We start from the raw sequence: 13,266 nt of genomic DNA, 5'->3' as shown, positions 1-13,266 counted from the left end.
GAAGGATGTAATAGAGAACAGGAGGCCATTAAAAGTTGAAATTTTGATGGTGCAGCATTTTTCTATTCCTGTTAGGTTGAAAGGAAAGGTTAATGGTTTGACACTGCCATGATATTCGAGGGATATTGGAGACATGGTTCGGAAAAGGAGAGAGAACGACAATAAATATTGGCAGCATGGAGTAACTCAGGTGCTCGAGAAATATAAAGAATGTAAAAAAGAAACTGAAGAGGGAAATTAGAAAAGCTAAAGAAAGATATGAAGTTGCTTGGGCAACTGAGTTGAAGATAAATCAAAAGGGTTTCTACAGTTATATTGATACCAAAATGATAGCGATGTATAAAATTGGTCACTTAGAGAATCAGTGTGCTCAGTTATGTGTGGAGCCGAAAGAGATGGGGGAGATTTGGACTAATTTATTTTCTTCGGTCTTCACTAAGGAGAAGGATATTGAATTGTCTAATATAAGAGAAACAAGCAGGGTAGTTATGGAAACTATGAAGATTAAAGAAGAGGAAGCACTGGCGATTTTATGGAACATAAAGGTGGATAAGTCTCCGGGTGCTGACAGGATATTCCCTATGACCTTGAGGGAAGTCCGTGTAGAAATAGCAGGGGTTCTGACAGAAATATTTGAAATATCATCCTAAACGGGGATGGTGACGGAGGATTAGCGTATTGCTCATGTGGTTGCATTATTTAAAAATAGATCTAGGAGTACAGCTATCAATTATCAGCCTGTACGTTTGACGTCAGAGGTTGGTAAATGAATGGAAAGTATTCTTAGAGGTGGTATATATAATTGTCTATATAGACAAGGGCTGATTCGAAACAGTCAGCATGGATTTGTGCGTAGAAGGCCGTGTTTGACAAATCCTATTGGATTTTTTGAAGAGGTTACTCCGAAAGTTGACCAGGGTAAAGCAGTGGATATTGTCGAAATGGACTTCAGTAAGGCCTTTTACAAATTTCCACACGGAAGGTTGGTTCGGAAGGTTCAATCGTTAGGTATTAATATTGAAGTAGTAAAATGGATTTAACAGTGGCTGGATGGGAGATGCCAGAGTGTAGTTGTGAATAACTATTTGCCGGGTTGGAGGCCGGTGACTAGTGGTGCGTCTCAGGGATCTGTACTGGGTCCAATGTTGTTTGTAATGTGCATTAATGATCTGGATGATGGGGTAGTAAATTGGATTAGTAAGTCTGCAGATGATACTAAGATAGGTGGCTAGATAATGAAGTTGTTTTTGAAAGCTTAGGGAGAGATTTAGGCCAGTTAGAAGAGTGGGCAGAAAGAATGCAGATGGACTTAAAATGCTGATAAGTATGAGGTGCTACACTTTGCCGGGACAAATCAAAATAAGACATACATGTACCAGGCTTTGGATGCTTCGGAAAGGACAGTGAGTGAGGCAAATGTTCCGGGTCCCTGGCTCTGCTGATCAGAGTCTGTGTCACCGCAACAGAAAAGGAGGAAGTCATCGCGGGATTGTCTACTGAGTCTGATGTTAGACGCGGGGAGGGGTTACTAAATCTACTTGGACTTTTTTTATCGAGCACAGAATAGTTACACGATATCGAGGAACAGATAGGGAGACCTATTCAGGAAAGCTGTAATAATAACAGAGTTGTCGTGGTGGAAGATTAGAATTTCCCGAATATTTATTGGCATCTCCCTGGATCAAAGGGTTTCGATAGGATAGAGATTGTAAGGTGCCTTCAGAAACGTTTCATGACACAAATTGTAGATACGCGTACAGGGGGACTGTCTGTACTTGATCTGATGTTGGTAAATGAACCTGGTCAGGTGTCATGTCTCTCAGTTGAAGAGCATTTTGGAGATAGATAAAACAGTTTTATCTCCTTCACCACTGCATTGGAGAGGGATAGGAAGAAGTAGGTTAAGAAAGAGTTTAAAAACACAAACACGATAAAATCCTCAGATGCTGGAACTTCCAGCAACACTCCAGCATACCAGGCAGCATCTATAAGCATCATCAATGGGGACAGGAAAGGTTCTGAAGAATCGGAGGTTTGCAGATGTTGTTTCCCAATTAAAGGAGAGTAGAGGTAGCCGAGGAAATTATAGACCAGATAGACTTACTTCAGTGGTTGGTAAGTTGCTGGAAAAGATCCTCAGAGGCAGGATTTATGAAAGTCGGGAGAGGCATAATAGGATTAGGAATAGTCAGCATGGCTTAGTCAAAGATACGTCGTACTTTACGAGCCTGTATCAATATTTTGAGGATACGACTGAACACATTGATGAAGGTTGATCAGTAGATGTAGTTTATATGGATTACAGCAAGCCATTGGATATGATGCCCCATGCAAGACTTGTTGAGAATGTTAGGTGTCATGGGATCCAAGAGGACCTTGCTTTGTTGATCCAGAATTGCCTTTCCCACAGAAAGCAATGTGCCGTTTTGGACGGGTCATATTCTGTATGGAAATCGGTGAGGATTGGTGTGACTCAAGGATCCTATTATGGGTCCAATTTCCTTCCTGGATTTTATAAATGACCTGGAATGGGAAATGAATTGATAGGTCAGCAAATTTGCTGATAACAAAAAGGTTGGGGTGTTAAGGATAGTCTGGAGGGCTGTCATTGCTGACAACGGGACATCGATAGGATGCCAAATTGGGCTGAGAATTAGCTGATGGAGTTCAACTCAGAGAAGTATGAGGTGCTTAATTGTTCTAGGTCAAATATGATGTTAGAATATAGACTTTATAGTATGTGGTTATAAAATGCATACGGTGCATTGGTCTTCATCAACCGTGGTACTGAATTGAAGAGCCAACAGGTAATGTTACAGCTATATAACACTCCGGCCAGACCCACTGGGTCTACTCTGCTCAGATCCGGTAAACTCACTCCAGGATGTATGTGGAAACTATAGAGAAAGTCCAAAGGAGATTACAAGGATGTTTCCTGGTTTGGGGAGCATGTGCGAACTGAACCTTTTCTCCTTGGAGCGAAGGAGGATGAGATGTGAGCTGATAGAGGTGTATTAGTTGATAAGAAACATTGATTGGGTCCAAATGGCTGACGCGAGAGAGCACAGATTTAATGCGGTTGGAAGTTGGTACAGAAGAAACGTCAGTGGAATGGGCTGCCGGAAACGGTGGTGAATGCAAAAACGATAGGGTCTTTTAAGAGACTCCTGGAAAGGTACATGGTGCTTAGAGAAATAGAGGGCTATGTGCAACACGATGTAATTTCTAAAGCAGGCACATGTTCCGAGTAGCTCCGATGGGTGTGTACAGAAGTGAGAAGGTTCGCGGTGGGTGGAGGAGGTTTTTTGATGCTGCTGGCTGCTTTACAGAATCAGCAGTGTGTGTAGAAAGTGTTCATGGAGGGGAAGCTGTTTTCAGAACTGTGCTCAGCTCTTTCCACAACGCTCAGCATTTTTCTGTGGTCATGGGCGGAGCAGTGTTTATATTTTTAGTGATGAACCAAGACTTTTCATGAGAACCGGGTAGTAGAAATGGTGAAAATGAAGACGATAAGACACTTTTCCCCCTGGTAGACTACTCGGCTGAATGGGGGGTTTAAAGACTGATATGTCCGGAATGATAGACATAATGGACGCTTGACATGTCCCGTATCAAGATCGCAGTTGGTAGATCTGTCTGGAAGATGCGAGAGAGGAATGTAGGGAGAGACCGAAAAGGAATGGAGCGGTGCAAATGGGCCGGCGATGGAAAGGTAGTGAGTGCAGAGGAGACAATGGGGAAGGAGATGACAGGTGGCGTGAAACCCAGGGAGATTTGTCGTGCCGATTTGACTGGGGAAGACAAACCAGGAACTGGTAGTAGATGTACCTCACAGAGGCTTGCCCAAGGCTGTTAACAAGGGCTCAGATGGTAGACTGGTCTAGAGATGTTGTGGAACCCAAGGTGATATGTATGGCTAATTTGATTGCGGAGGATTGATGGTGTGGGACACAAGCAGTGGTGGCTGATTTGATATAAGTATGGCTCTGCGACAAGGTCTAGGGTGACAGTTAATTTCGTAGACTGGAATCCCGTCACTGGAGGTGTTCACGGGCGGTCGGCGGTGGGACCAGTTATCTTTCTCAACAATATCGACCATTTATAGCAGATTATACAATACACGGTAGGTAAACTTGCAGACGACATTAACGTTGTCGGCGTTTCAAACAGAGAAGACAGTTATCTCTTACAGTGGGATCTCGATTCGCCGGGGAATGTGGCTGAACAGGGGCTAATGCAATTCATTTTGTGCTACCGTATATCAGGAGGACAAACAGCGGGGTTGGACTTACACGGTGCAAGGGAGGAAACTTGGGAAATGTTAAGGAACAGCCTGACGCAGGGCTACAGGTACACGGTCCTTGAAAGTACATTCACAGGTAGACAGGGTTCCTGGGGAGTGATGTGGGGCAGAGAGACCCAGGGCTCAAGGTGAACTGTTCCCAGAAAATGCAGTCACAGGTAGACAAGGACCCTGGGGTGTGATGTGGAACAGAGGGACCCAGGGCTCGAGGTGCACGGTTGCCAGGAAGTGAAGTCACAGCTAGACATGGTGGTGGGGAAGACGTCTGACACGCCGCCCTTCATCAGTGAGGGCAATGAGTGCAGGAGTAGGGAGGTCACATTGGAATTGTACAAGTCGTTAGTGAAGCTACAATTGGAGTAGTTTGTTCCGATGCCGTCGTCTTGCTCTGGATAAGATGCCACTGAGCTGGAGAGAGTGCAGAGGTGATTTCCGAGGACATTGCAGGAACTCGAGTAACAGAATTGTGGAGATAAGTTAGACGGGTTGTCAGTTTATACCTCGGAACGCGCAGGTGACCTTGTGCAGTTGTTTAAAAGCACACGGGGCACAGACAAGGTGAATGCACAGAGTCGTTTTTTGTTCTATCTAGGTTTTGAGAATTGAGAACCAGAACCCCACAGGGATCAGTTGACTGTAGAAGGTGGTGCATCTGGGGACACGAGTGAAGATATGTTTTCATATTGAGATTGTGTTCCGTCAATGGAACGAGCTGCCAGGGGAAATGGTCGATGCAGATGCATTAGAACTTAAACATCTGTGCGTATAGCATGTGACCCCTTCATGCTAATGTTAATACTGTGAACTCTGACCTGTTTGGGCAGTCACTGACACTGTGGCGGGTCCGGAGGCGATTGGAGTGTCTTCATCTTCATCGATGAGAAGTTCCTTTGTCCCAAGCTTCAGTACTGAGTAGGAGGATGTTAGACTGTCTGGGAAAGAAAGAGAGAGAATGTGAGGGAGGGTGAGAAAGTGAAGGTGGTCGAGAATGTTGGGTGTGAGGACAGGGAGACAAAGCAGAGAGAGGAGACACGGAGCGAATAGGCTGAGAGTTAAGGGGAGCATGTGAGGGAGAGGGGGAAGTGAGCGGTCAAGACGGGAATTCCAAGTGGGAGTGAGAACGTATAACGGATCGATGTGGGGGGGGGGGGATTGGAGGGTAACAGAGCGATGTAATGGGCGGGAATATTGAATAGATATGGGGGAACAGAACAAGGCGAGAATGGGAGAGAATATGGGGGAGAAAACAGAGGGAGAGAGGTTTTGAGTGGATGGGGAGACAAGAGTGAAAGCGGCAGTACAACTGAGGGAGAGAGGGGTAGAGTGAGGGGTGAATGGGACGGAGATGGAGAGGGACAGAGGGAGAGAGAGAGAAGTCATGCGAGAGGTTGTTTTTATTGTTTTTCATAGTTGTGTTATTTGCAAGCTTTCCACAATTTTCACACACTGGATATACCACGGTCTTCTGGGGACTAACATGTTGTAGTGATTTTTGCCCTCCATTGTGTTTCTTTGTGTTGTGGCTGCTTGCAAGAGGAAAAGCGGTACGGGAAGGTGGTGGTTTACAGTACCAGAGTTCCGGGTTCAATTCCCGCCACTGACCGCAACGAGCTGGTCCGAATTACCCTTGCCCATTTGACAAATCACTGCCGGCGCACAGATTGCTGGTGTTGTGGAAAGTGTAGAACATCGCTGATTGATTAAATGGGAAGGGGGTCAGCTGTAGATGGATGGGGAAATGGCAAACGGTGTTTCCTCCGGGTAAGAATGAGGTTCTGCGATCTGGAAAGTCAAATTTGGTGGGACAGGACCTTCCCTATCGACGTAGAAAGGGATCACGTTTACACGCTTACGTTAGGCACATGGTTTTAAACGGGCATTTGGCCACGTCCCTTTCATGGGAGATACATTCACAAGATTGCGATGACTGGGATTCATAATGAACTAGGAACCTGGGCTCAGAGTTATCTTGTGTGCAGACCTCAGAGAGCGGCGGTCGCTGGTTGGAACTCCATGACTACGGTGTAGTGCATAGATCCGTCCTCCGACTGCTGCTGTTCGTGGCAATGTTGCGGATGCAAATCTGGATATTCAAGTAGGCTTTGTGTCTTTATGATGTCCTGCCTTTGAGAGTTAGTGAATTGTTTTATTATTTCGAGGTAGAGAGCAGAGACCACCCAGCAGAGTACAGAAACTAGCCTACAATGTTGTCCCGAATGCATTCACTCTTGTACTAGACATTTCAACTTTGGTTAAAGGTCCTGTCTGTAGACTCAGTCTATGTCTCTCGTGATCGTATAAACCTTTGTCGGACCTCCCGTTCAACATCTCCGGAGACTACTCAAGACCTTCTAACCAAACCGCTCCTCTAAACTGTCATCGGGGTCATTCACGTACATCACAGACAGGAGAGGTGCCAGTTACATCCAGATATACCGATCACTTCATGGTAGTGCTGCAGTGGAAATCGATCACAGAATGCAGAATAAACGGTGACAGTCACAGAGAATGTGCATAGAATAAGATGCAGCGGCAAAGGGACAGCAAATTGCGAGGTCAAGTGTATACTTTGTATGGTAGAGGACGGTTCAATAGTCTGATAACTCTGGGGTAGAAGCTGTCCTTCAGCCGAGTGAGACATGCCTTCGCATCTACCCTCCGATGGGAAGGTGCAGAAGACAGAATGGCCGGCGTGGCTGGAGGTTGTTCTGTGATGCTGCTGGCTGCTTCATCGAGGCACCAGGATCTGGGGACGGAGTTCATGGAAGGGACGCGGGTTTCCGAGATAGGCTCAGCTCTTTCCAAAACGCTCAGTAGGTTTTTGCGGTCACGGGTGAAGCTGTTTCAACATTGTGAGTGAGGAACAAAGCTCAGCAGTTACTTGCGGTCACGGGTGAAGCGGATTCGACATTGTGAGTGAGGAACAAAGCTCAGCAGTTTCTTGCGGTCACGGGTGAAGCAGTTTCTATATTGTGAGTGAGGAACCAGGGCGTTTCATGAGAACAGGGAAGGAGAGAATAGGGAACTCTATAAGACATTTAACCGTTCCAGTCGGTGGGCTACTCTGTAAAATGGTGGGAGGCACAGCGAAATTTGTCTGACTGATTTGTGCGCATGGGCAGACATAAGGTACGCTGACTGACAAGTCTCCAGATTGTTTATCCCACTGGAAGATGGAAGGAAGGGACATCGGTAGGGACGGAGAAGAATGGAGTGGTTAGACAAGGAGGGCGAGGAGAAGATATGAAGTGTGGAAGATAGTGGGGGAAGGGAGATACTAGATTGCGTGAGACCTAGAGAGAGTTGTCGGATAATTTGACAGGGAGGACAGATCAAGCACGGGTAGTGGGTGTATCGTACGTGGTGTTGAAAAGGCCTATCGACAAGTGTTCAGATAGTAGACTGCTCTGGAAGATGATATGAAAGAGATCTGTCTGACTTGTTAGACTGCGGAGGACTGATCCGGTCAGGTTGGTAGATGTAAAATACACAGATTTAACACGCTCCCAGATGGTCTACCGCTCTGAAAGTTGGTGTACGACAAAAGGAGGGATGGCTGACTGGATCTAGACAATACGCAATAGATAGTAGGTGCAGGAGTATGCCATTCGGTCCTCTAGCCAGCACCGCTATTCACTGATATCATGGTTGATCATACAATATAAAATTGACTCGGCGGTGGGAGCAAAGTTTGATGGTTGAAGTTCGTTTCTCAGACTGGAGGCCGGACCCCAGCCATGTTTACCAGAATGTCGCTAGTGAGACCAAGGATCTTTGTCAACAATATCGGACATTTGTAACAGATTACACAATACGCGTTTGATAAGCTTGCAGTTTGTTCGCATGCTTCGGGAGGGATTAACTAAATTTCAAGCGGGATGGGACCCGGAGCGATCGTGCAGTGAAAGAAGTGCATGTCGTAAAACCAGATATAACATATCGATAGGCTTTGAGGAGAGAGAAGCAGAATAAAGGCTGTAAAGGTAGTAAAGTAGAAGGGCTAATGTGTGTACACATCAAAGCAAGAAGCATCAGGAACAAAGGTGATGATCTGAGAGCGTGGTGCATACATGGAATTATGATGTAGTGGCCATTAAGCAGACTTGGCTGGCACCAGGGCAGACATGGATTCTCATTATTCTTGGATTTCAGTGCTTTAAAAGTGATAGAGAGGGGGTAGGGGAGGAGGGTGGCATTACTGGCCAGGGATACTGTTACACCTACAGAAAGGGTGGGTAATGTAGCAGGATCCTCTTTTGAGTCTGTATGGGTGGAGGTCAGGAACAGGAAGGCAGCAGTTACACTACTGGGGGTATTTGTATGGACTCCCTGGTAGCAACAGAGATACCGAGGAACAGATTAGGAGACAGATTTTGAAAAGGTGCATTAATGACAGCGTTGTTATCATGGGTGTCCTTACTTCCCTAATATTGATTGGCACTTGACTAGTTCCAAGGGTGCAGATGGGGCAGAGTTTGACAAGTGTGTCCAGGACGGATTCCTGTCACAGTATGTCACTGGGGAAATGCCATACTAGAACTAGTATTAGGTAACGAGCAGAGTCAGGTCACAAATCTGTCAGTGTGTGAGCATCTGTAGGACAGTGATCATCGCTCCCTGTCCTTGAGCATTGTCATGGAAAAGGATAGAATCAGAGAGGGCAGCAAAATTTTTAATTGGGGAACGGCAAATTATGAGGCTATAAGGCTAGAACTTGCGGGTGTGAATTGAAATGATGTTTTTGCATGGACATCTACTATGGACATGTGGTCGATGATTCAGGATGTCTTGCAGGAAGTTCGGGATAAATCTGCCCCGGTGAGGAAGATAAAAAAATGATAGAGTGAAGGAACCATGGGTGACAAGTGAGATGGAAAATCTAGTCAGGTGGAAGAAGGCAGCAGACATGAGGTTTAGGAAGGAAGGATAAAATGGGTCTATTGAGGAATATAGGGTAGTAACAAAGGAGCTTATTGAGGGACTGAGAGGAGCATGAAGTAGGCACGAGAAGGCCTTGGCAAGAAGGGAAAAGGAAAACCCCAAGGCATTCTTCAATTATGTGAAGGCATTCTTTAATTATCAAAAGGATGACAGGCGTGAAAGTAGTGCTGATTTAAGATAAAAGTGGGATGGAGGCTGTGGAAGTGAGCGAGGTCCTTAATGAATACTTCTCTTCTGTATTCACCACTGAGAGGGAACCTGATGACGGTGAGGACAATATGAGTCAGGTTGATGTTCTGATGCATGTTGATATTAAAGGAGAGGAGGTGTTGGAGTTGGCAAAATACATTAGGACGGATAAGTCCCCGGGGCCTAACGAAACATTGCCCAGACTGCTCCACGAGGGAAGAGATTGCTGTGACTCTGGCTAGGATCGTTATGTCCTTGTTATCCACGGGAATGTTACTGGAGGATTGGAGGTAGGCGAGCGTTGTCCCCTTGTTCAAAACTGTATTAGGGATAGTCCGGGTAATTATAAACCAGTGAGCCTTACGTCTATGGTAGGAGAGCTGTGGGAAAAGATTCTTAGAGATAGATTCTGTAGGCATTTTGAGAATCATGGTCTGATAAAGGACAGGCAGCATGGCTTTGTGAAAGGCAGACCGTCTCTAACAAGTGTGATAGAGTTCTGTGAGGAGGTGACCGGGCATATATATGAGGTTAGTGCAGTAGTTGTGTTCTGCATGGATTTTAGTAAGGTGTTTCACAAGGTTCAACACGGTAGGCTTATTTAGAAAGTCGGATTGCATGGGATCCAGGGACGGCTGGTCAGGTGGATTCAGAATTGGCTTGCCTGCAAAAGGCAGAGGACCGCGTTGGAGGAATTACATTCAGATTGGAGGGTTGTGACCAGTGGTGACCCACAACGATCTGTTCTGGGACCTCTACTTCTCGTGATTTTTATTAGTGACCTGGATCTGGTGGTAGAAGTCCGGGTTGGAAAGTTTGCAGACGATACAGAGGTCGGTGGTGTTGTACATAGTGTAGGGGATTTTTGAAGATAGCAGACAGATATTGATGCAATGCAGAATTGGGCTAAGAAGTGGCAGATGGAGTTCAAACCGGAGAAGTGTGAGGTGGTACACATTGGAAGGACAAACTCCAAGGCAGAGATCAAAGTAAATGAGAGGACACTTGGTAGTGTGAAGGAGCATAGGGATATGGGGGTACATATCCACAGACCCCTGAAAGTTGTCTCACAGGTAGATAGTGTAGTTAAGAAAGCTTATGTGGTGTTAGCTTTCATAAGTCAAGGGATAGAGTTTAAGAGAAACGATGTAATAATATAGCACTATAAAACTCTAGTTAGGCCACACTTGGAGCACTGTGCCCAGTTCTGGTTACTTCACTATAGGAAGGAAGTGGAAGCACTGGAAATGGTACAGAGGAGATTTACCAGGATGCTGCCTGGTTAAGAGAGTATGAATTATGATCAGAGATTAAAGGAGCTAAGGCTTTACTCTTTGGAGAGAAGGAGGATGACAGGATGCATGATAGAAATTTACAAGATATTAAGAGGAATTGACAGTGGACAGCCAGCGCTTCTTCCCCAGGGCAACACTGCTTAGTACAAGAGAACATGGTCTTATGGTAAGGGGAGGGAAGTTCCAGGGGGATATTAGAGGAAGGATTTTCACCCAGAAATTGGTTGGTGCGTGGAATGCACTGCCCGAGTCAGTGGTAGAGGCAGATACACTAGTGAAATTGAAGAGTCTACTAAACAGGCAGATTGAGGAATTTAATGTGGGGGAGGGGGGTTAGGATTTTATACCTTGGCTTTCATGGGTGACTGACAGAGGCTTAAAAAACGTGGGGCAAGGCAAGGTGAATGTACAGAGTTATTTTATATACACTTGCAGAATCGAGGATCAGGACGCACAGTTCTGAGGTGATAGTAGAAAGAGATTTAACTGCGGACTAAAGTGATTTTTTTTTAATCAGGCGATGCTATATCTTTGAAAGGAACTGCCAGAGAAATGGTCGATTCAGATGTATTAGTACTTCTATACTTGTGCGTATAGCACGTAACCACCATCAGAATGGCGTCATCATTGTGAACTCTGACCTGCCTGAGCAGTCACTGGCATTTCTCCTAGTCCCGACGCAACAGGAGGATCTTCATCCTTAGCGACGTGAAGTTCATTTTGGCGAATGTTCAGCTGAGAATAGGTGGGGTCCAGACCATCTGGGAGAGAATGGAAGAGAATGTGAGAGAGAGACAAATAGAAGTGCAAGGGACAGGTAGAGAATGAAGGGGTGGAGTGAGAGACGGATGAATTATGATGGAAATGAGGAAGTGAGTAGGGAAAGACGTGGAGACAGAACATCAGAGAGAGGAATGGATGGAGAGAGGAAATAGGGCGAGAGATGAAGATATACAAGAGATATACAATTGGCTCTGTGTGAGAAGCAAAGGGTTAATGTTGCTGTTCCTTTCTCGGACTGGGAACCCGTCGCTAGCAGAAGCAAATGCATTTTAAATCTGTTAAGTGCGAACTATGGTATTTCTGTCAGGCAGCCCAGGGTTGGGCTTTCACGAGTATCGGAGGAACACTAAGGAGTGTTGGAGAACAGACGAACTCGCGGTCCAGGAACACGGTTCCCAGAAAGTGAAGCCACAAGTATACAGGGCGGTGCAGAATGTGCCTGAACGCAGACCTTCAACAGAATGTCACTGAGTACAGGAATTAGGCGAACATGTTGCATTTGTACATGACGTGGATACACGTGTAGTACGGTGCTCAGTGTTGGACGTTCTCTTCCCCGAAAGATACCATCGAACTGGAAATGAGTGCTCGGGGAAATGTACGACGACGTTGCCTGGACTCCAGGGACTGAGTTCGGTAAAGAGGTTGTGGTGATTGGAACTTTATTCCTCGAGGCGCAGGGGGTATCTTTGAGTGGTATTTAAAGTCACGAGGAGCATCAACAGAGTGAATGGGTGCAATTATTTCGCCTAGACCTGGACAATCGACGGCCTGATCGTACAGGTATAAGGAGAGAGGGGGAAATAGATCCAACCGTTTGTTACCCAGATGGTCGTCAGTTTGTGGAACAAGCTGCCAGGTAATTGATGGACACGAATGCCTCACACACTTGGGCATTTGGGTGTATGACATGTGAGGCCTCCAGAATGACATCGTTGTTGCATCACTGACCTGTTTGTATATTGATGAGGGTTTCGACTTCCCGAATATTCAGTTCGGTGTATGTGGATGTCAGCTGGTCTGCGAGAGAGAGATAGACAAGGAAAAGTGAGCGCGGTGGAGAATCGGGGACAGTGAGATACAGAGGGAAAGGAAGAGAGTACAGACAGAGAGGGAAGAGAAGGTTGGGGACAGCGAGAGGGATGACGGGAAATGGGCAAGCGGGGGAAGCGAGACGGAGTACAAAGACAGAGAGGCTGAAATGGATGGATGGAGTGGTTGGGAGAGGGGTGATCGAAGAGAGGCGATGGGCGGGAAAATGGAATAGAATGGGAACAGAGAACAAGGAGAGATGGGGAGAAAGAGGGAATAAAGTGAGGTGAAGGAATGAGGTAGTCAGCGCGGAGAGTAGGATTCAGAGGTGAAACAGAGGGGTGAGAGAATATAAACGAAAGGGTGAAGAAATGTGGAAAAGGGAGGTCGGAAGAGTTAAACGGAGTGAGATAGTGAGGGAAAGAGTGCAGAAGGGAGAACGAGAGTGAGAGACCGGGAGACGGTGACCGAGCGAAGAGGAATGATAAAGTGAGCAATGAGAGAGGGAAGATTTAATGGGGAAGAAGGAGTAGAGAGAGACTGGGAGATAGTTAGACAGCGGACTCTCTGCACCTCACTCCACACTGCTGCCTCGATACCGCCCTCCTATGCCGGCCGATCCAATCCACCCTTCCCTAAGCGCGCCACTGTCACTGACCCCCACCCCCCCACCCCCTTACGTTGCTCCTCATACTCGCCTCTCCTGCGCGCTCCCTCCGACAT

The 13,266-nt window shown here is 46.3% G+C and overlaps 1 protein-coding gene across 1 annotated transcript in view; it reads right to left on the bottom strand.

The window, feature by feature from the left end:
- LOC132389192 (uncharacterized) overlaps nucleotides 1-13,266 on the bottom strand; it is a 24,793-nt gene extending 11,527 nt beyond the window's left edge. The window contains exons 1-4 of the mRNA XM_059961648.1: nucleotides 13,224-13,266; nucleotides 12,463-12,531; nucleotides 11,370-11,489; nucleotides 5,116-5,235 (exon numbers count right to left, since the gene is read on the bottom strand). Coding sequence (XP_059817631.1) covers nucleotides 5,116-5,235; nucleotides 11,370-11,489; nucleotides 12,463-12,531; nucleotides 13,224-13,266 — 352 coding nt within the window. The remainder of the gene's footprint in view (nucleotides 1-5,115; nucleotides 5,236-11,369; nucleotides 11,490-12,462; nucleotides 12,532-13,223) is intronic.

The sequence above is a fragment of the Hypanus sabinus genome, unplaced genomic scaffold (genome assembly GCF_030144855.1).
Source record: "Hypanus sabinus isolate sHypSab1 unplaced genomic scaffold, sHypSab1.hap1 scaffold_496, whole genome shotgun sequence".
Classification (NCBI taxonomy): domain Eukaryota; kingdom Metazoa; phylum Chordata; class Chondrichthyes; order Myliobatiformes; family Dasyatidae; genus Hypanus; species Hypanus sabinus.
This window is presented reverse-complemented; position numbering and strand designations above follow the sequence as displayed.